The following is an 18,361-nucleotide window of genomic DNA, read 5'->3' as shown; positions in this document are numbered from 1 at the left end:
GAATCATCATTTCTGTTATTTTAGCATGCTAATGTTAGCATTTAGCTCTAAGCACTGTGGGTTTTAGTCCTGTATCACCTCAGTGGGCTATGTGTATTGTGTATATTATGTCAATAATGCTAACTAGGGGGAAAAAGAGGATAGAGTCTCTGGTGAGTTACCAAAATAATGAGTGTTTATCTGAATGTAAACACAGACACACTTTCCTTGTTAGCTGACGTTAGCTCACGGCTAATGTAGCAAAGTAATCAAGCTGTTTGGAGCACCACACACCTGTGAAACGTGATCATATTAGCAATTTCATGGCGAGCATGCTAGCATACTAATGTCAGCATTTATCTTAAAGCATAGATTTGCCAAAACAGAACCTTACAGAGCTGCTAGCATTGCCATGGTCATATTAAAAATGATACGGTGGTCTGATGGAGCAACAGTAAGCCTTAAAAGTAAAAATGTACAAATATGGCATCATTCTGTTTTGAAGTGCATTTGTTTATTTGCTTAACACATTGCCATGGATTTCTTCTGTGTTGGAGAACTGCATCCAAAAAGTGTGTGCTATAGTCCAGACAAACTGCAGCAGATGGAGCCAAATGCTCCATTCACCGAGCGATTGAGTGTAAAATGAAAATGGCATTGCTCCAGATCTGCGGAAAAAAGTTTGGATAAATCTTTGAAATCCTGCCACACCGTGACCTTATGTGCTCGTGTTCCTGACAGGGAGCGGTGGGGTGGAGGGCTCTTTTTTAACTTTGGCATTAGCAGACAGCAGGAGGAAAGGTAGAGATGCGGTATCTCAGGAGAGAGAGCCATCACAGCGTGCTACAGTCCCTGATGCCAATTACCGCTGTCACCCATCTGCTTTGGGCATGCAGTGAAACGTGGGATAAGTGACCTACTTTGTATGGCAGTGTGACTGCAGTGCTTCTCCTCTCATCAACAAACCAAGCACTCCCTCCCCGAGGAGGGAGGGAAACAGGGATGGTATAATAGGGGAAACTACGCACTGGTCAGATATAAAGATTTTTCTGTTTCGCCCCATCAGTTTGTGCTCTGTTTGTTCAGAGCTCATCCACCAAACCCAGGATTCTCAAAACAAAGATACTGTAAATCCCCACGGTAGAAGGGGAAACCATCCTAACTGTATCAGATAAAGGGAGTATTTCTCTACTCTTTAATGTATTCTTTTTACTGGTCTACATTTATAGACAAAGATCCCAAAATGTGAAACTAAACAAAACAACTCAAAACACATTTTCATCACTTACCTCAGCCGTGCAGGTTTTGCTTTTACAAGCTGAGGATTTGAGATGTCCACCAGCTGCAAGCAAGTTGCTTTGTGAGTCACGATCCTGAAGGTCGATCAGGATTTATCTGAAGTCGTGATGCTGGGCACATAAATAATGGAATCATGTGTACTTAGTTTTCTCATTCTTTGTAAAATACCTGAGACTTTTGTCACTAAATGCCCGTCTGTTTGGCAGCTAGTTGCTGAGAGTAAAGGGGGTCACAACGCAAAACAACAAGCTTTGGAGACGCTAAAATGCTCCATGGAGATGAGGGGTGACAATTCTCTGTGGAGCTGTCGATACTAGTGATGCCTTACATGTCAAACAAAGACATTTGTTGCTGGAAAAATACTTATCTGCTGTTTCAAATAAAACAAAACAGAAAGTCATTCTTTGGTTAAACTGCAGATGAGAGTTACAACAAGGCATAAAAAACACAGGAGCTACAGTCAGAGGTGGTAGAAGTATTCATGGCCTTTACTTCAGTGCCCAGTAGCATCTAGCAGTGAGTTTGTAGATCGCAACCAACAAAATACCCCTCGCCTCACCCTGCTCTCTGCAGTGCCCGCTATAAAACGCAAAGCCAGTGTTTATTTCCTCTAGTCTGGGTTACTGTAGAAACACAGCGGTGCAACATGGTAGACATGACGCTCTGTCTCGATCCTTAAAAGGTCAAACTGAGTGTTGTTAAATGAGGCTGTCTGGTCTTTGGGGGAATTTCCTATGTACTGTACGTCACCAGCCCCCCCCTCCCCACCTGAACTTACCCCTATGTCAAGCAGCGCCGCTCCTGTTGCCTAGCAACCTTGACAGTATCGGGGTCCCTTGTTTGTTTCAATAATTGTTAGCTATCAGAGTGGCTCGAAACCCCACACTTCCACCTGTCCACCATAGCTGTCTTTTGGAAAAACAAATCAGATGGTTGTTTCCTTCACGGTACAAAAAAAGAAGGCTGTATTTGAAGGAGCCTTTGAAAAAGGACAAGCCTTGTCTCGCCGCTGTGACGCCTTCGAATGCAGCCCTCTGTGGATGCAGCCCCCGAATGGAGACACAGCTTATAGATCTCGAAGGCTTGTTCTCAGGCAACAAAAACACAATGATTCTCAGTTTAAATTGATTGAACACTAATGAAACATATGTATGTTCAATTCCTTCCAAATCCCCCCAAATCGTAATAATGTGAATAATAATGTGAATAAAACTCTAGATTTCATATTTTGACTGATTGAGGTGAAGCTTATTTCAACTGCTTTACATACATTCAGGTAGTTTAAACTGTTACGATGCATAGTATTTCATAAATTGATCATATGTTTTGTTTGAAAGGGATCTTGTAATTATGTTAAAGCTGCTGTAAGCAGTTAGCAATCCTCTACCGACCCCCTGCACCACCACATGATAACGGAGTCATCATGTCAAGAAACGGAGGAACTTTTGAACAGAACTTGGTTGCAACTTCTTGCGTTTTGACTCGGCCAGACTTCCCCATCACGGTACAAAACAAACATGAAACATCCACCTTTGATCACAGCTCTGGCCTCCCCTGTGAACAAGGTGCGGGAGGCGGAGTGTACAGCTGCCTCGATGTAGCCTCGCCGTGCTGCAGACTACATCTGTGAGCTTTTTTTTTTTACCATCTCAGCTGTGTGCTCGCTGATCCAAGGGCAGCCGACCTGCCAGCGTTCCCACGATCAACTGGGGGGATGTTTATGCAGGAGGACAAACAGCATTGATCTTCATGACGAGGAGAGCAGACTGCAGATGGTGTGCGTCTCTCCTCTTTGTCTTTGTCCTCTCGTGTACATTTCTAGTTTTTCCTGAAATATATACCTGCACACACACACACACACGCACACACAGACAGATACTAAGAGATGATCCTCAGGGAATCGATCCTGGCTCTTTGCTCTGAGGCTTGTTATTGTGAGGAACACAGTGAGTATATACAATGTGTGTGCGCTTGTGTGTACATTGCGCTCCAGGGGAGGGATGGGGAGGGGCTGAGTGACTCAGCAAGGTGATTCGTTTGTAATTGGAGGCAGTGCTTCAAGAGCACACACACGCTCTCACACACACGCGCACATTTCTTAAGGGTGGGTGCCCTTGTCCGAGATGAATGACTGATTTAGCGAGCCTGATCATTAAGTGCTGCCGCCTGCTAAAGCGGCAGAGACGGAGGAAGAGAAAGAAGGGCGCAGAGGAGGGGAGATCACAGCGTGCGGCCCGAGAGAGAAATCAATTGAACCAAACAGAGACAATGAGGAGTCACTGCAGTCAAGCATGCTGCGTTGAACATCATGGAGAAGACATTATTAGGGGTAGGAGGTGGCAAAAAAAAGAGAAAGCTCCATTTGGTATAAAGCATGCATGTTTCTTTTTTTTGGCACCTGGTATCATGTGGGGCAGCAGGTCAGATGTTTCCCCGCAGCCTCCAACTGCGTCGCTGACTGATGACATCACGAGAAATCCCTGGATGAATCAACCGCTCCACTTGTTGACAGCTGGGGCCTACAGGAGGCGCTCTGTGAGTTGTACCTGGGAAATTAAATTCAGATAGATGTCAGATTTGTGATCTCTGAGGCATCATAGTCTTACACCTTGAGACTGGGACCAAGTTAAAGTAATTAGCTGCAGTTGTCCTGTGAGCTGTAAACCTACTTTTTTTGGGGTTGAACCTGCATCCAAAGATGTTGACTGTATGTTCTCTTAGTAAACTGGTGGTTAAAAGATATTTTTACTATTAGTGTATTTATATAGCATCAAGCAAAATCAGCGATTAAAAGTACTTAACAACAAATACAAAACCACAACAATAAAATACACAGCAATGTATGAATAAACAAGCTGACAAATGGAATGAAAGAGAAATAAAACTTAAAACAATGGAAGATTAGACCTGTAAATGGACCAAGGATGAAATGTAAAAAACAAAATTTTAAACACCATGTATTTAGAAACATCCACTCTTTGTTTAGCTCCTGTCTGTTTAAGGCCCCACCTTCTAAATACCTAGTCTCCTCTGATTGGTCATCTCACACAGGCCTGAGCCAGCACCTCTAACAACAACAGAGCAGCTGTGCTACATCAGTTCTTACTAAAAACTTTTCAAATGTGTGACTCTGTGACGTAGCGTGATGTCACAAGATGACAAAAGGCTGACGAAGTGTTTGAGGAGCAGTTTTTTCTGTGGGAGAGAGGAGCTTCTGTTGGTGTGTACACTGACCTTTTTTAACTTTCAAGAAAAGAAAAAAACAACAAAAAAGCAAAATAGGTCCCCTTAAAAGAAGATAGTGATGTAGCCACCCTTCAAGCAGGTCTTTCCAAAGCTGAGGAGGCCGGACACCGAACGCTCTGTCCGCTCTCTGGACTCAGTAATGTGTTTCACTGTGGGGCCATGTGAAGCCATCCAGCAGGCAGGCAGGCAGGCAGTCAGGCAGGAACCCGACTCGCTTGACTCTGCAGGCGCCCCACGTCTTATCCCCGTAGGAAAATCCAAAAGCCTTTCCAACAGCACCGATCTTAAGACTGTCAGCTGCTCCCTCTCACCAGTCAGCTATGCGGGCTGGCTGCGGCAACAGAGCAAACCTCGCATCAATGGACAGGTTATTATATGATTATTTTAGATAGGTCGGCTGACCTGAGTGGTTAAAACAGGTTTGGTCCAATAATAGGCGTTCTGTCAGTTCACTGTTTTAGCCTTTAAAGAGGCACCATATGTTGTGGGGACAGTAACACATGCTGCAACAAAAAGGAGGCAGGAAAGAATGATGTCATTTCAAATGCAGCTAATGTATAAATAATGCTGGCTCTGTCCGTGGTGCTGAAGGGAGCCTCATCCTGCTGACACACAACCAGGACAACGTGGTTTCATACTGTTTATACTTTGTTTATTCTGCCACCTTTCAAGCTTCAAACAGTGTTGTTTTCCTCAGAGAACAGCTTGTTTGTTCAGTTATGGACACAAATAAATATTTCTGAGTTTGTTGCCTGATTAAAATAATTATGAGTTTGAATTTCTTCTCTAAAAGCTACACAGTGTTCCTTCAACGCTGGATGCCACATCTGGGTTCCCACTAGCTATAGCTGTGTTAGCAGGCTAGCAGCTAACTTAAGCTAACCAACAGTTTAAAGCAACAGTATTTAGGAATTTAGGCAGTTTGCTCACTTTGGTGCCGGATTAACATGCAGTCACAGTGACCCGTTGAATTTGCCTCTCTGGGTTTCTTGCATTTACCTTCAACTTTTGTCAATCCTTTACATTTTGGAGGGAAATTGTAGAAGTATACCCTATAACAGGAGTATTAAAGAGGTCATGTTATGCTAATGTTCAGGTTCATACTTGTATTTGGGAGTCCTAGTAAATCAGGTTAATGTAGTTTAATTTTCAATAAACACATTATTTTTCTCACATGGTGCAACGCTGCAGCACCTCTTTTGACTATGTGACCTGAACGCAACGTTTTAGCCACAGAGTGAGACATCTCGCCTCTCCCATCCTTCCTAAGAGGCAGGATGTAGCCAATCAGACGCAGAGTAGGGTGGTTCATGCCGAGCAAGGTAGTGTGATCTAAAATAACGCCTCTACAGCAAGTAACCATAGCTGCAGAACAGCTACATATATTCTATAATAAATATATATTTATATAACGGCTGTTACATAGTGATGCACAAAAGTTACAGAACTCCAAACCAGGTGTTTCAGGCACTGCATGAGGTGTTTTGTTGTGGGAGAGAGTATTAAAAACTAATGCTACGAATGCTGCTAATATGACCTCTTTAAGTGCTAAATGAGGGAATATAAAGCTATGATATCCATTTCTTTGAGCAAACATAACGCCAAAGTTTCTATATAGCAGTGAATTCTCCTCAGACATCCTGAGGAAAAAAACATTTTCTTTAGTACAGGTCCTTCACTGGTGCAGTTCCGCCTCTGGCCTGTTGGTGTCACTCTTGGATCTCTGCCGCTCGGAGTCCCCTGTCACCACACACACACACACACACACACACACACACACACACACACACACACACACACCTTCACACACAAACCCGGATGGATGACTTCACCGTTCTGCCTGGGTTTCCTTTATGATCCCGGGATCTCCCACTTCCCTCACCAGACATCAGCCAGCAACACAAGCGAGCACAGCTCCCTCTCTCTCTCTCTCTGTCTCTGTCTCTCGGTCTCTCTCTCTCCTCCGTCTCTCTCTGCAGCTGCAGCACATCCAGAGACCACAGAGAGACCCACAACAACAACAACAACAACAACAACAAGAACCACAACGAGCCTGGCTTCAGACGCTGCTGCTGGCACCTGGATCCACATCGAGCCCACAGAAGGATCCGGAGCAGGAGAGACGCGCTGCAACAAAAGACCCTCCAACAAAACAAAAAAAGAGAGAGAGAAAAGCCCGGGATCTTACAGCTGTGTTAAAAGCTTTTTGAAATCGACTTTTATATTTTTGGTTGGCATTTTAAAATCTGGTGATCGATTTTCTTCTCCGTCGTGCCACAATGTCCGAGGTGCTGCCATACAACGAGGGGAAGATGAGCGGGTACGGGGCGGACAGCGAGGTCAGCCAGATGTCCTTTAGCTGCGGACTGCAGGACACAAGCGCCTTTTTCGCCTCGTCGCAGGCGAAAAGACCCCCAAAGCTCGGACAGATCGGCCGAGCCAAGAGAGGTAAATCCTGGGTTTGTTTTTGTTTTTTGCTTTTTTTTTTAAAAAGACAAGGGACTGACTGAGTGGCACTGTGGCTTATAGAGAGAGAGACAGAGAGAGAGAGAGAGGGGCCAGAATTACGCATGCAGGATTTACGGATTTATTATTAATATCTCTTTTTAATTCTATGCGCACTGAGCGAATTCTTCTTAATTAGATGATTTATCTTCAAACAATAAGGTTAAAATAGAGGATAGAATACAAAAAAAAAGCCTGTCTCGCCGCCATTACCCGGAGTGGTCGATGATTTGCTTTTATTTATTTATTTATTAATACATGTATTTATTCACCTGCAGCCTGCACCACACACACACACACACACACACACACACACACACACACACACACACACACACACACACACACACATCTCCCCCCTCTCACTCTCTCTCTCTCTGTCGCTTGCTTTGGTTATTTTGGTGCGCCATGCCCTCCTCTCCACTACAGGCCATAAATGAAAAATAATAATAACAACAAAAAAAAACAACCCCTATGATAAAGAGAATTAAACACAATGACCTCACTGTTGACTGAGATGTTGATCTCTAAACATCCTCTCCCCCCTTCTCTCTCTCTCTCTCCCCCTTCTCTCTCTCTCTCTCTCTCTCTCCCCACAGTGGTCATCGAGGACGACCGAATAGACGAGGTCCTGAAGGGGATGACAGACAAGTCTTCACCCGGCGTCTAAAAGCCGCCCCCCCCGACCTTCCTCCCACCTTACCAACCCTGGACGATGCCTTGCGAGACTTTTTTAATTTTTGATCACCGATTCGAAAGCACTTGTCGGGGCTGTGCATGTTCGAGGATTTTTTTTGTGCGCGGAGAGGAGGAAAGAGAGAGGAGACAAAAAAATCGACGGCACGGAGGGAAAAAAAAAAACCACAGAAGCGACGACGGGATGACTGGAGAGTGAAGAGGGATGGAAAGAAGCGAAGAGAGAGAAAAGAAAGGGCATAAAAGGACGGGGCGGGAAAAAAATGGAGAAGATGACTTTAAAGAGAAGGGGAGAAATGAAGGGATGGAGAGGAAGGAAGAAAGAAAGAGAGAGAAAGAGACTCTGGAAGAGACCAAGATTTATCACGGGATTTGCTGGCAATTCTCCAAATGAATCCCGATTTTAAAAACGACTGCTGCGCCAGCACGACGTTGAGATGGCGGACACACACACACACACACACACACACACACACACACACACACACACACACACACACACACACATGCACGCACGCACACACACACACACACACACACACACACACACACACACACACACACACTGCTCTGTATCTCAACCTCTGCTGACTTTAAATGATGGATGAACTCGTCATTAACTTCACGACCATCTTCTTCTTCTTCTTCTTCTTCTTCTTCTTCTTTTTTGTTTTTTTTTTCTTTTCCAAAAGCGCTGTAAGCAACACAAATACTGCAACTGGAGGCTGAAGCTTAAAAACAAACTCCCAGCCCTATTTCAATAAGTTGTACAGTAGGTAGGCTCTAAGCTCCCAGAGACACCACCACCTCCTCCCCCTTCCTCCCCTTCCTCCCCACCTCCTCCTCCTCTTCTTCCTCCTTTCAGGCTTTGCTTTGTTGATTCAGTCAGCGACGGTGCATTCAAGGGGAGCTGTCCTTTTCAGCACTGGTCCAACGCATTCCTGTTGCTGCTAAACGCTTTTTTTTTTTTTTTTTTTTTAAGAAGAAACAAAAAGACACAGACCAACCAAACTCTCGAGTCTGCTTCATAGAGGAGACCCATTGTATGTAAAAAAAAAAAACAACAACAAAAAAAAAAAAGAAAAAAAAAGAAAAAAAGAAACATATTATCCGAGGATGGTGCAATGTTAATATTTTCTGTAGTAGAGCCCCGTTTGTTTGGTTGTTTTTTGGCCCTTAAAGAGCACTAAAGGCCACACAGTTTGAAACTGAACCACAGGCTACAGACTTCTTCTTCTTCTTCTTCTTCTTGCTTCACCCATCAGTGGTTAACGGTGCAGGTTGGCACCCTTCATGTAGCTGATTTCACACAGCAGGCACATATCTTTATATTTTTCTCTCCCCCACCCCCTCTATTTTTATTTTTTTATTTAATCAGATATCTACAGAGGCCAGCAGAGAGAGAGAGAGAGAGAGAGAAGACGTGGAGATTATAAGTAAATGTTTAAAACACAGTAGTCATGTAATTTGATGAGGGAATGATTATTTAACAAAATATATATATAAGATAATCTTTAATTAATCGAGCAAAATGTCTTTTTTTTCTTTTCTTTGGTGTTCGGTCCCTCTTATGAGTTGATCTTTCTCCATCTACTTTGCATGAACTCTCACTCCGGTGCCAACACAGGTGCCACACTACTCTTAACCCTGGCACGCTTGTTTTTAAAACAAACAAACGAAATTGAAAAAAAAAAAAAGAAGTCATATTTGTATTTTTATATCTACATATTTGTTATTTAAAAATGATATGCTAGTCTATCGTCTTACAGTTCATCAACAGAGATATTTCTACTACTTCAGAGCGGATATTGGGAATGAGACGAGGCTTCACGCAGGCAGAGGCGGATCTAAGAGATTTTTTCGGTCTGGACTGGTCTCGTTCTATATCAGACGTCGGACGTTTTTTAAAGACTAACTGAATGTGTCTGGGGTTTTTTGCACACATCAATGTTAAACTATTATTAAGAAAAATCGTATACTGTGACTTGAGCTTCGTTGATGAAATTTGTTAGAAAAATGGCAGTTTTAGAGTATATTGCACTGTTTACGAGTATCCTCAAATAACACGTTGTTATTTGACCGACTTTGGACATTACAGTTTTTTTTTTGTTTGTTTTTTGTTTTTGTTTTGTTTGTTTGTTTGTTTTTTAATTCTGTTCATTTTGTACCATTATTTTAAAGAAAACTGGATATGGTTTGTTGTGCATGAAACCTTAATATTTTCAATAATGAAACATCGTTTTATGAAGCAAAAAAGCAACAAAAATGTCATGACATTCTAAGAATGAGTCATTGTATATTATGATGCCATTTTCACTGTATTTGGTGAATTAATAAATGGTGATAGAAAACGTTAACGTTGATTCTCTGGTATGGCTTTTTGTCCCAGGACCTCTTTTTTTTTGTTTTGTTTTTGTTCACTCATCAGTCAGAGCAGCCTGTGTCTCGTTTCTTGAAGATAAAACACCACAGAGTCACGGTCACATCATAGACGAGGTCTTGTTAAGAAGCAGGACAGACGCCCGCAGCAGCGCAAAGTCTCCTCACTTCTTACAGCCTTTGGAATCAGTAGCCATTACCTCAGTGACAGTAAATACTGATCCTTGATTAAAGAGCGAGGGAGGGAACAGTGATCCATCTGTTAGGCTGTTAAACAGCTCTGTGCCGGCCTACACCAGCGAATCCATTAAACCACAGACCCCGGGGGAGCCTCGGCTGGCCACACGATTATCTATCAACGTCTGCATGTACAGTGTCCTCATACAGTAGCTCTCACACAAAGGCTACAGTCGGGCGAACGCTCGTTTGAACAAAGAGTCCAGAAGTCAACTTGTTTTGTGGTTTATGCAGTGTTTTTGTCCAACGCAGCCCCACCATACTGGAGTCAGGCACCGCTGCACTGTAACATCTTGATAAAGGTTCATCTTTATAGAACAGAAACAGAAAATAGATGGTGTCTTTACTCTTTGCTGTCAAACGACAGTTGTTTGCAGTAGAGGCGTCATCGTGACATTCACGATAATCCTGATATTAGAAACTAAATATTTATATGGTGTTAATAATACACATATAATAACAATGTTGTTGTGGGAATAATCCAGGAAAAGTTAGACCATGTGCATCTTTTGTTCACGAGTTCATCTGGTGGCTTTCTCACGAGTAATTGAGTGTAATTGTCCTTTACTACCACCAACTATTGTCACTATTTTGAGGGTAATTTAAAAAACACACAGTATATTTTTCTATAAACATCTCAATAATATCATCACTGTAAATTTGTTCGCCCACGATAATCTTGATGTGAAAAACTGACATTGTGAGTTACAGTTACAGAAACTGGACATTTTAAGTGTTTATCCAATACTTTTTGGTTTGCTTGCTGCTGTAGTGTGCACATACTCTCAATCATAGTTGTTAGAAATGTGTTACAGAGGATTCAGGATGGTGAAATACTTACCAACATGTCTAAAGTTCGTTAGTTACTTGGTAGTTGGGTAGTTGTTTTTCATGAAAGACTTAAACATATCTGTCATTGAAGATCCTTCTCTTCTGATACAGTTTCCTCCCCAAAACTACACAGTTTTAAGGGAGCTTGAAGTTTCTCCAGCTGAGAATATTACGTCACCAGATCTGTGAAATCAGGGGAAACTGTCATGTGAGAGAAAAGGTGGCGAATAACCTACTTCAATGTTTGCCAACAGAGTCAGTCAGGAAATTGTGTCAGCCGATATCAGCCGTCTTCCGCTCGAGGTAGACAAACCTGCACATCGACAACAAATCAATGCAAATTAATTTCCTTGTAATCACACTGTAGTGTGTTTTCCTGGATGTCGTGTTGCAGATTCGACAGATTTTCACTCTCATTTGTTTGTCTTTTGGGGGGGGAAAAAAACATCCATGGCGTCAGGACGCTTCTATAAAAAGCTCCATGTCAACAAAACATGAGCGCTGGTCCTTATATTACTCTGAGCTGCACTTCACTCTAATAACAGAACATCAACAAAGCGTCACCAGTGCAGCCGACCACATTCCCATCAGTGAGTTTATTGACTGTCCCGATAACATCAGCGCTGCACTGAATGAACACATAGTGCTATCGATTATGTTGTTGTTGTGGATGTCGTGTGAGTGTGTGTGTGTGTGTGTGTGTGTCTGTCTGAGGCCACGGACAATTACACTTTTCACAGTAATGTGCAGGCCTGGAAAGCCGGAACCGGACAGACATATTTGGTCAAATATTGACTTGTGTCAGCTCTGCTCCACGCCTCCCTCCCTGTCATGAGACAGTAATTCATTCCAATCCTACAACCACTAGTGCTGCAGTACTGGCTCTCTGGTTATAACCTTTCGTGAGGTCATTTTTAATGCTTTTGAATTTTTCTTTTCAGGGCCAGGGATCAAAATATGTGAAGAATATGACTGGATTTAAAAATAACAAGGAATTTATCCTACATTTGGTGACAGATTACTTACACGTTACTGCACTGTGTTCTGAAATAAAGCCAGACTGATTTTAGTTTATCACAGTTATATATTGTGTCTTGTATATGTTTGCCTGTAAGAAATTGCAGCTTGGAAATAGATATAGAAAGATATTTCCCTTCATCCTTCGTTAAAACTTGCAGAGTTCCCCATAGTTCCCCCAGCAAACTGCATTTACAGCTTCTCATTTAAGTCAAAAAACTAAATTTAGGGTTATCAAAACAATATTTACCAAAATTACCTTGAAAAAAAGGTCAGTTAGCTGCAATAACAGCTCTTCTAAATGTTTTTTCTTCTCTCAAAGACTCTCCTTCCCATGTGGATTAAAAAAATCTATTTGCTTCCCAAAAAACAGATCTTTTAACTTTAACTTGATAACAGTAAATATGACGCTACAGCCAGTATTAGTTCAGCCCAAAGCTTGGAAACAGCTAGCCTAGTACCGTCCACAGCTCTACAGCTCACTACTGAACGATTATTTAAGGGTTTGTTTACTGTGTGATGATCCAAAGAGTGAGCAGGTTGTGGTTTCAGACAGGTTCTGGGCCTTTTTTTAATACTGTCGATCCAAGCCTACTTTTGGGCCGAGCCAGGTTTAGCTGTTTCCTCTTATTTTCAGATTTCATGCGAAGCTAAATTCGGCTAATTAGCTTAAACATCGACAAATTAGCTTAGACTCAAACGTTAAAAACAATTCTATTAGGAATCTGTCTACCCAAGGCCCCACCACATTCAATGCACATACAATGTCTGTACAGCAGCCCCATATGTGAACAGTGTGAACCATGTGATCCAAGGATGCATTTTTACTTTACAGGTTTAATTGGAGCTGAGAGAAACAAACATTGCTAGCTAAAAATGGATGACGAATTTAATGAAGCGCAAACATAAAGTGTCTTGAGAAGATGTCGGGCCGCTGAAAACCACCGGCAGCTTTATGCTCCTTCACTACTGGAGGCTCAAGATCTCCCCATATGTGATATGGTGACTGTGACAGCCATACTGTTCACATTATCTTTATTCTATGTCCTATGTGTAAGCATCTGCATTTGTTATGATTATTCACCCGTGTCCCTTCAAGTGCTGATGTAGTACGCTGATGAGCTCCCGCCCTCTGATGGGACATAAACTCAGTCATCATTTTTTTTTTTTCAGCTTTCAAGGTCACAGGTCAGTGAACTGTTAGCAGAGCTGTGTATGTAACCTGTGGTCTTCACGGGTCCTGTGTCCCGACCTGTGGCAGATGGGCTCGAGGTGCAGGCCGCGCTGGGGGTCAGCGCAGACTAATGAGCACAAAGACTGGATGGAAAACATGCATATTAGACGTCTGTGCGCAAAACAAACAAATTGCTTAAGCAGCAGCAGAGACAGAGTACCGTAAAGTGCCATTGTGCTGTTCCCTTTGCTGTTATCTCTCAAACACACACACACACACACACACACACACACACACACACACACACACACACACACACACACCCGCAGCTAAGAGCAACTGTCAGCTCGAGGTTCAAACTGAGCGTGTGCAGTGAGGACAGAGAGCTTTGATCTGATTCCACTTTCGTCCCATCCTGAGTGGACTTCCATTAATATTCCTCCTCCAGTTACATAAGCCTGCCATACAGTATATTATGCCATTATGGAGCCCCAAGGGAGATGGGCAGATATACAGCGCTGTTGAAAGCCGCGGCGGTGCTTTCTCCTCGTCCTCGGTAACATCTCATGCAGAAGGGTTTCCACTGACACGTATAACTGGAGATCCCCCCCGACATCCTACCTCCACTGGTCTCCAGCAACATGGCTACATGAGCTACCTGTGGGCTAAAGGATGTTCAGTACAGAATGCAACAACATCACAACAAGAAGATTTCACTTAAAGAAATAAGAGACGTTGTAAAGCCTAAAATGCTGCTAATTAAACCTCATTACATAAGAAAACTGTGCAAAACTAAACACAGTAGTCACAGTTGTCAAACACAATAGTCTTACTACTAGCAAGCTAATCTGTTAGCATGCAGCGCTGCAGCTGTTTTAATTGTTTCAAAATCGATATTTATATGATTCTTAAGTTATGTCTCATGAATATTTACAATATATATCATGGTGGAAGAGGTGAAAGAAGGAAGAAGGTTGATTAACAGGTATTACAATGTTTTTGTCTTTGCTGTAGGCAGTGTTTACGTCTCTCTTCTACACTAACTACCTCACGTGTAGACAAGCTAGCAAAGCTACCAAAAATTAGCCTACAGAAAATGCCATTTGCCCACATACTGTATTGTATTACAGCAGCGATGGACTCAGGATGTTTGAGGGCTGAGAAAAATAAAAAAGGGCACCAGATGGGCACTTTATCGTGTTTATTATCGCGAGATCTTCCTTAAAGATAGCGAGTTTACTACCTGGGTATGCAGCCTGCTACAAATGTGCAGAAATGTTTCTCCTGCTGCTCGTCAACAGTTCATGTTGACAGGACCCAAAGTGAGGAAGTCAGTCTTGGATGTCGTCAGAGTTTAAGCTAACATCAGCAGGTGTGTCCTGCTCCTTCATTTTTTTTTTTTTTCCATGGTGGTCTATGGGGAATTTAATTTTGTGGTCCACGTGGGAATCGCAAGTGGCAACTGAACAAAATGGAGGCAAGGCTGAGCGATGTAGCCGTATCCAGGTCTTACAGTCATGATTTTGCAAGTTGTAGTCTTCCACAGTCTAGATGTTTACCACAGTCAGTTTGAGTATTAATTTTGCTTTTTGCCTTTGTTCCATCTTCCAAATAAGTTTGCATTATCTGGAGGTTTGTTTAAAACTTGCATGGTTGTCTGACTTGCTTGTATTTCCTTTCCCATTGGACTACTTTTTTATTAACGTTTCGGCATTCCCAAAACTCAGAAGTGAGCTTTGTTAGTACAATATTATGGATAGAGCAAAAAAAATAGAAAAATAGGACCTTGGTTGTTAACCACAATTTCCCTTTAAAAACTAACAAACAAAATAAAAAGCTCTGAGTGCAGCTGCAGCTTTAACTAGGCAGTGTTGTGCGCGTCTGTGTCGTGATCCAGCTGGAGCGCAAACACACAATGTGGCTGATAAAAAAAAACCCAGAGATGTTTTGGTTAAAGCATGCCGTCCACCTTTTGACTTGCATGAGCCCTCACATAACGCCCACACACCAAAGCACTCATGGCCAATCAATTCAGACAGAGAGGGGCAGGGTGATGGTGGTGAGAAGAGTGACAGAGAGAGGAGAGGAGAGACGGATACAAAGGCTGAGAGAGAGAGAGAGAGAAAGGCATTGAGCATGCAGTAGATTAGTGTTGTTGCTGCCCTTGGGCAACAGAGCATGGAGGACAATTAGCAGCAGGAGAGAGAAATTCTGGCTCTGCTATCTCTCACACACACAGAGACACACACAGACACACACACAGATACACAGCGCTTTATTAAATCATGGCCTCAGACACCTGGATGACTCAGGTAATCAGCTGAAGAAACAAAAAAAAAAAGATGAAAAAAAGGTTTGTGTTCGAGGGGAAAACGATGACTACACATCTCCTGCACGAGGCCTGTGCCCTGCGCCGTTCGGTTACATAACTTAAGTCCAGTCAAGTTAAATCTCACCATCGGGGTCTCTGCCATCGCACATCAGTCAGGCCGACTAAGGGAGCTGAAAACCAAATTCAATAACTGCTGAATTTAATGGATTCATAGATTGACAGAGCAGAAAAATGAAGAATATGGGGACGTTTGGGGGGGAAGAAAACAGAGTAGAAACTTTCCAACATCCATCAATCCACACTGCGTGAATCCATCAAATGTTCTTTAGTCCCCGGTGCTGCAGTGGTCTGCCTTTACTGTCAATATCAAACCCACTGCCCCTTACATAAGCTCCCCCTCCTGTCGTGAACCCAGCGAGGCCAAACAGGGGCCAGGAAGTCCTTTTTCTGTCTTCTGTTAGGGGCAGCCGGGACATCGGACCCAATCGTCACCATGAAAACCAGATAATGACCAGTGGGGTTTACACAGAGACAGATGTGAGAGGGTCTGGAGGTTGGGGGAGATACAGAGTGTGTGAGACTGTAGTGAGACATTTCATTTTGTGCAAGAGTGTGTGTGTGTGTGTGTGAAGAATATACAATTGCAACAGTCAATCACATCAAAGAGAAAAAAATCTGCCAGCCACTGTTCTTATTTCAGCCGACATATTCAGTGGTTGATGTCTAGACAGAAGAAGCTGATCTCTGGTTGAAGTCAAGGCATCGTGGCTGAATTTAAGGCGGTTGCTCATGCCGTTATCATCATAAAATGCATGTATGTTGCACAAGAAACAGAGGGCTTAACAAGCACAGCAGCAGTAGCAGTCAAAAGGCAGCCTCATGACAGGTGGGGACACGTGTTACGATCTGAAGCTCCAGGAGAGTTTCTGCGCATGTAAAACTTGGGTGTTTTTGTCAACATCGCAGCTGAAGTCAAACAAACTTCCAGGTCACACTGGCAGAAAAATCACGGAAACCAAAGAGGAGCCATCTGAAAAATCACACACCTTTTTTTTTCCTCTCTCCCCCAAGTCTTAAAAATAGGCGGTAATTAGATCTCAGTGGGGAATTAAAAATAAATGATTTCTACTTTATCAATGTGGTCCCCCTCCTCCTCCTCCTCCTCCTCCTCCTCCAGTCACCAGCCTTCCTGCCCGTCTGCACGCCTGGGCTCTCTCTCTCTCTCACTCACTCTCTGGTCTATATTTAAGCAGCAGCGAGCACAGGACCAGAGACCCATCTCATGTTCCCTCAACAAATAACACGCAGGGTGCACTATGACTTGTATGTGCATGTGCATGTGCCCACACGCAGCAGCGGCACTGTGTTTGACAGGTGTGTCACACACACTGCATATCTCCATTAGCAGCTTTTGTCTGGAATCTCAAGTAGACGTGGGACAGATAAGAGACGACCCCAACAGGAGGAGAGACTCTGACTGACATATTAATAGACTTGAACACTGACTTTACATGCAGGCCGCCGCTGCTGTTATGTACTCTGTCTAGACATGCCAGTTTGTCTTGCAAATTGTGCAATGCGGGCGGCCATGTGCTGCGCTGCCGTTGAATCTCTCTCACACGCACTGTATGCAGACAGAAGAGTTAAAGATGCTGGGATGTAAACATTGATTTATATCAGTTTGGATTATGATCTGCAACTGAAGCTGCATCGGAAGATTATGACACAGTCAGATGTCGAGCGATAGTTAACATTACTACAAATCATATAGGGCCTGTGCAAAATGATATTATGGTGGGCGATGCTGCTGCAAAGACTCAGTCAGAGGCACTGTCTTTGTGGTGCCATACGCTGCTGCAGTAATGAGTCCTGAAACCCCAAAATTAAGTTAAGATGTTTGCACTTCCTGTGTAGGCACCTGATGTGCTCAGCCTGCCAGACCGGCTCCGGGTCCTGGACTTACTGATGGCGTCTTCCAGACCCGAGAAAAGTTCTTGCCAGAGCGATCATTTTAACCCAAACCGAGATCTTTTTCTAACCCCTAAACATAAGAAGATCTTAAACAAAATTCTGTCACATTATGAAAAATAATCAGTTCATACAAAAGTGCACAATGAAGAAAGAGTGTTATTGTTACTGCTGCAGTCTGAAACCAATATTCATTAGAACAAATACCAACTTCAATATTTACATCTAAATTAAATACATCGGTCCATACAGACGTATAGACCAGATGTATATTTCTTCTTCTTCACCTCCTTCATTTCTGTAAACATTGGAAGTTACAACCAATCGTAATGTTCGACCGCCGTGCAGCCATCTGTAAGTGCAGGACCGAAAGCCAATCTGGCAGGCCGAGCACATCTGGTACCTACACCGGTTCATGTCTCAAAGCCATTGGGCTGTTTGAACCATGTTTTCATCCTGAAATATGTTGTTGTTGTGTTGTAGTACTCGAGATTGGTCTTCTGTTTGATACCTTCTGTACTCGATGGTGTTGACTATGAGAAAAGATATCTAGAGCTGATGCGAGCACAAAAAAAAACACGTGTTACATGGAAAATGAGTGTTGAATCAAAGTGGTTGAGTTAATCAGCTCCTTAGTTTGTATTTGTCACTCACAGAGAACAAAGTAAAATCCCCACACAATAAATCAACCTCGGCGA

At 43.0% G+C, this 18,361-nt stretch overlaps 1 protein-coding gene and 1 long non-coding RNA gene across 2 annotated transcripts; one reads left to right on the top strand and one right to left on the bottom strand.

Annotated features, from left to right (window-relative positions):
* Window positions 1-480: 480 nt before the first annotated feature.
* LOC119011665 lies at window positions 481-2,201 on the bottom strand. Its single transcript, XR_005072247.1, has 3 exons — window positions 2,057-2,201; window positions 1,269-1,388; window positions 481-647 (listed from the first exon to the last, which is right to left on the bottom strand). It is a non-coding gene; the product is annotated as an uncharacterized LOC119011665 (long non-coding RNA).
* Window positions 2,202-6,395: 4,194 nt separating this feature from the next.
* camk2n1a (calcium/calmodulin-dependent protein kinase II inhibitor 1a) lies at window positions 6,396-10,082 on the top strand. The gene is made up of 2 exons (XM_037082750.1): window positions 6,396-6,972; window positions 7,629-10,082. Exons 1-2 carry the CDS (start codon window positions 6,804-6,806, stop codon window positions 7,697-7,699), a joined length of 240 nt encoding a protein of 79 aa, XP_036938645.1. The 5' UTR covers window positions 6,396-6,803; the 3' UTR covers window positions 7,700-10,082.
* Window positions 10,083-18,361: the final 8,279 nt, after the last annotated feature.

Source organism: Acanthopagrus latus, chromosome 21 (assembly GCF_904848185.1).
Source record: "Acanthopagrus latus isolate v.2019 chromosome 21, fAcaLat1.1, whole genome shotgun sequence".
Classification (NCBI taxonomy): Eukaryota; Metazoa; Chordata; class Actinopteri; order Spariformes; family Sparidae; genus Acanthopagrus; species Acanthopagrus latus.
This window is presented reverse-complemented; position numbering and strand designations above follow the sequence as displayed.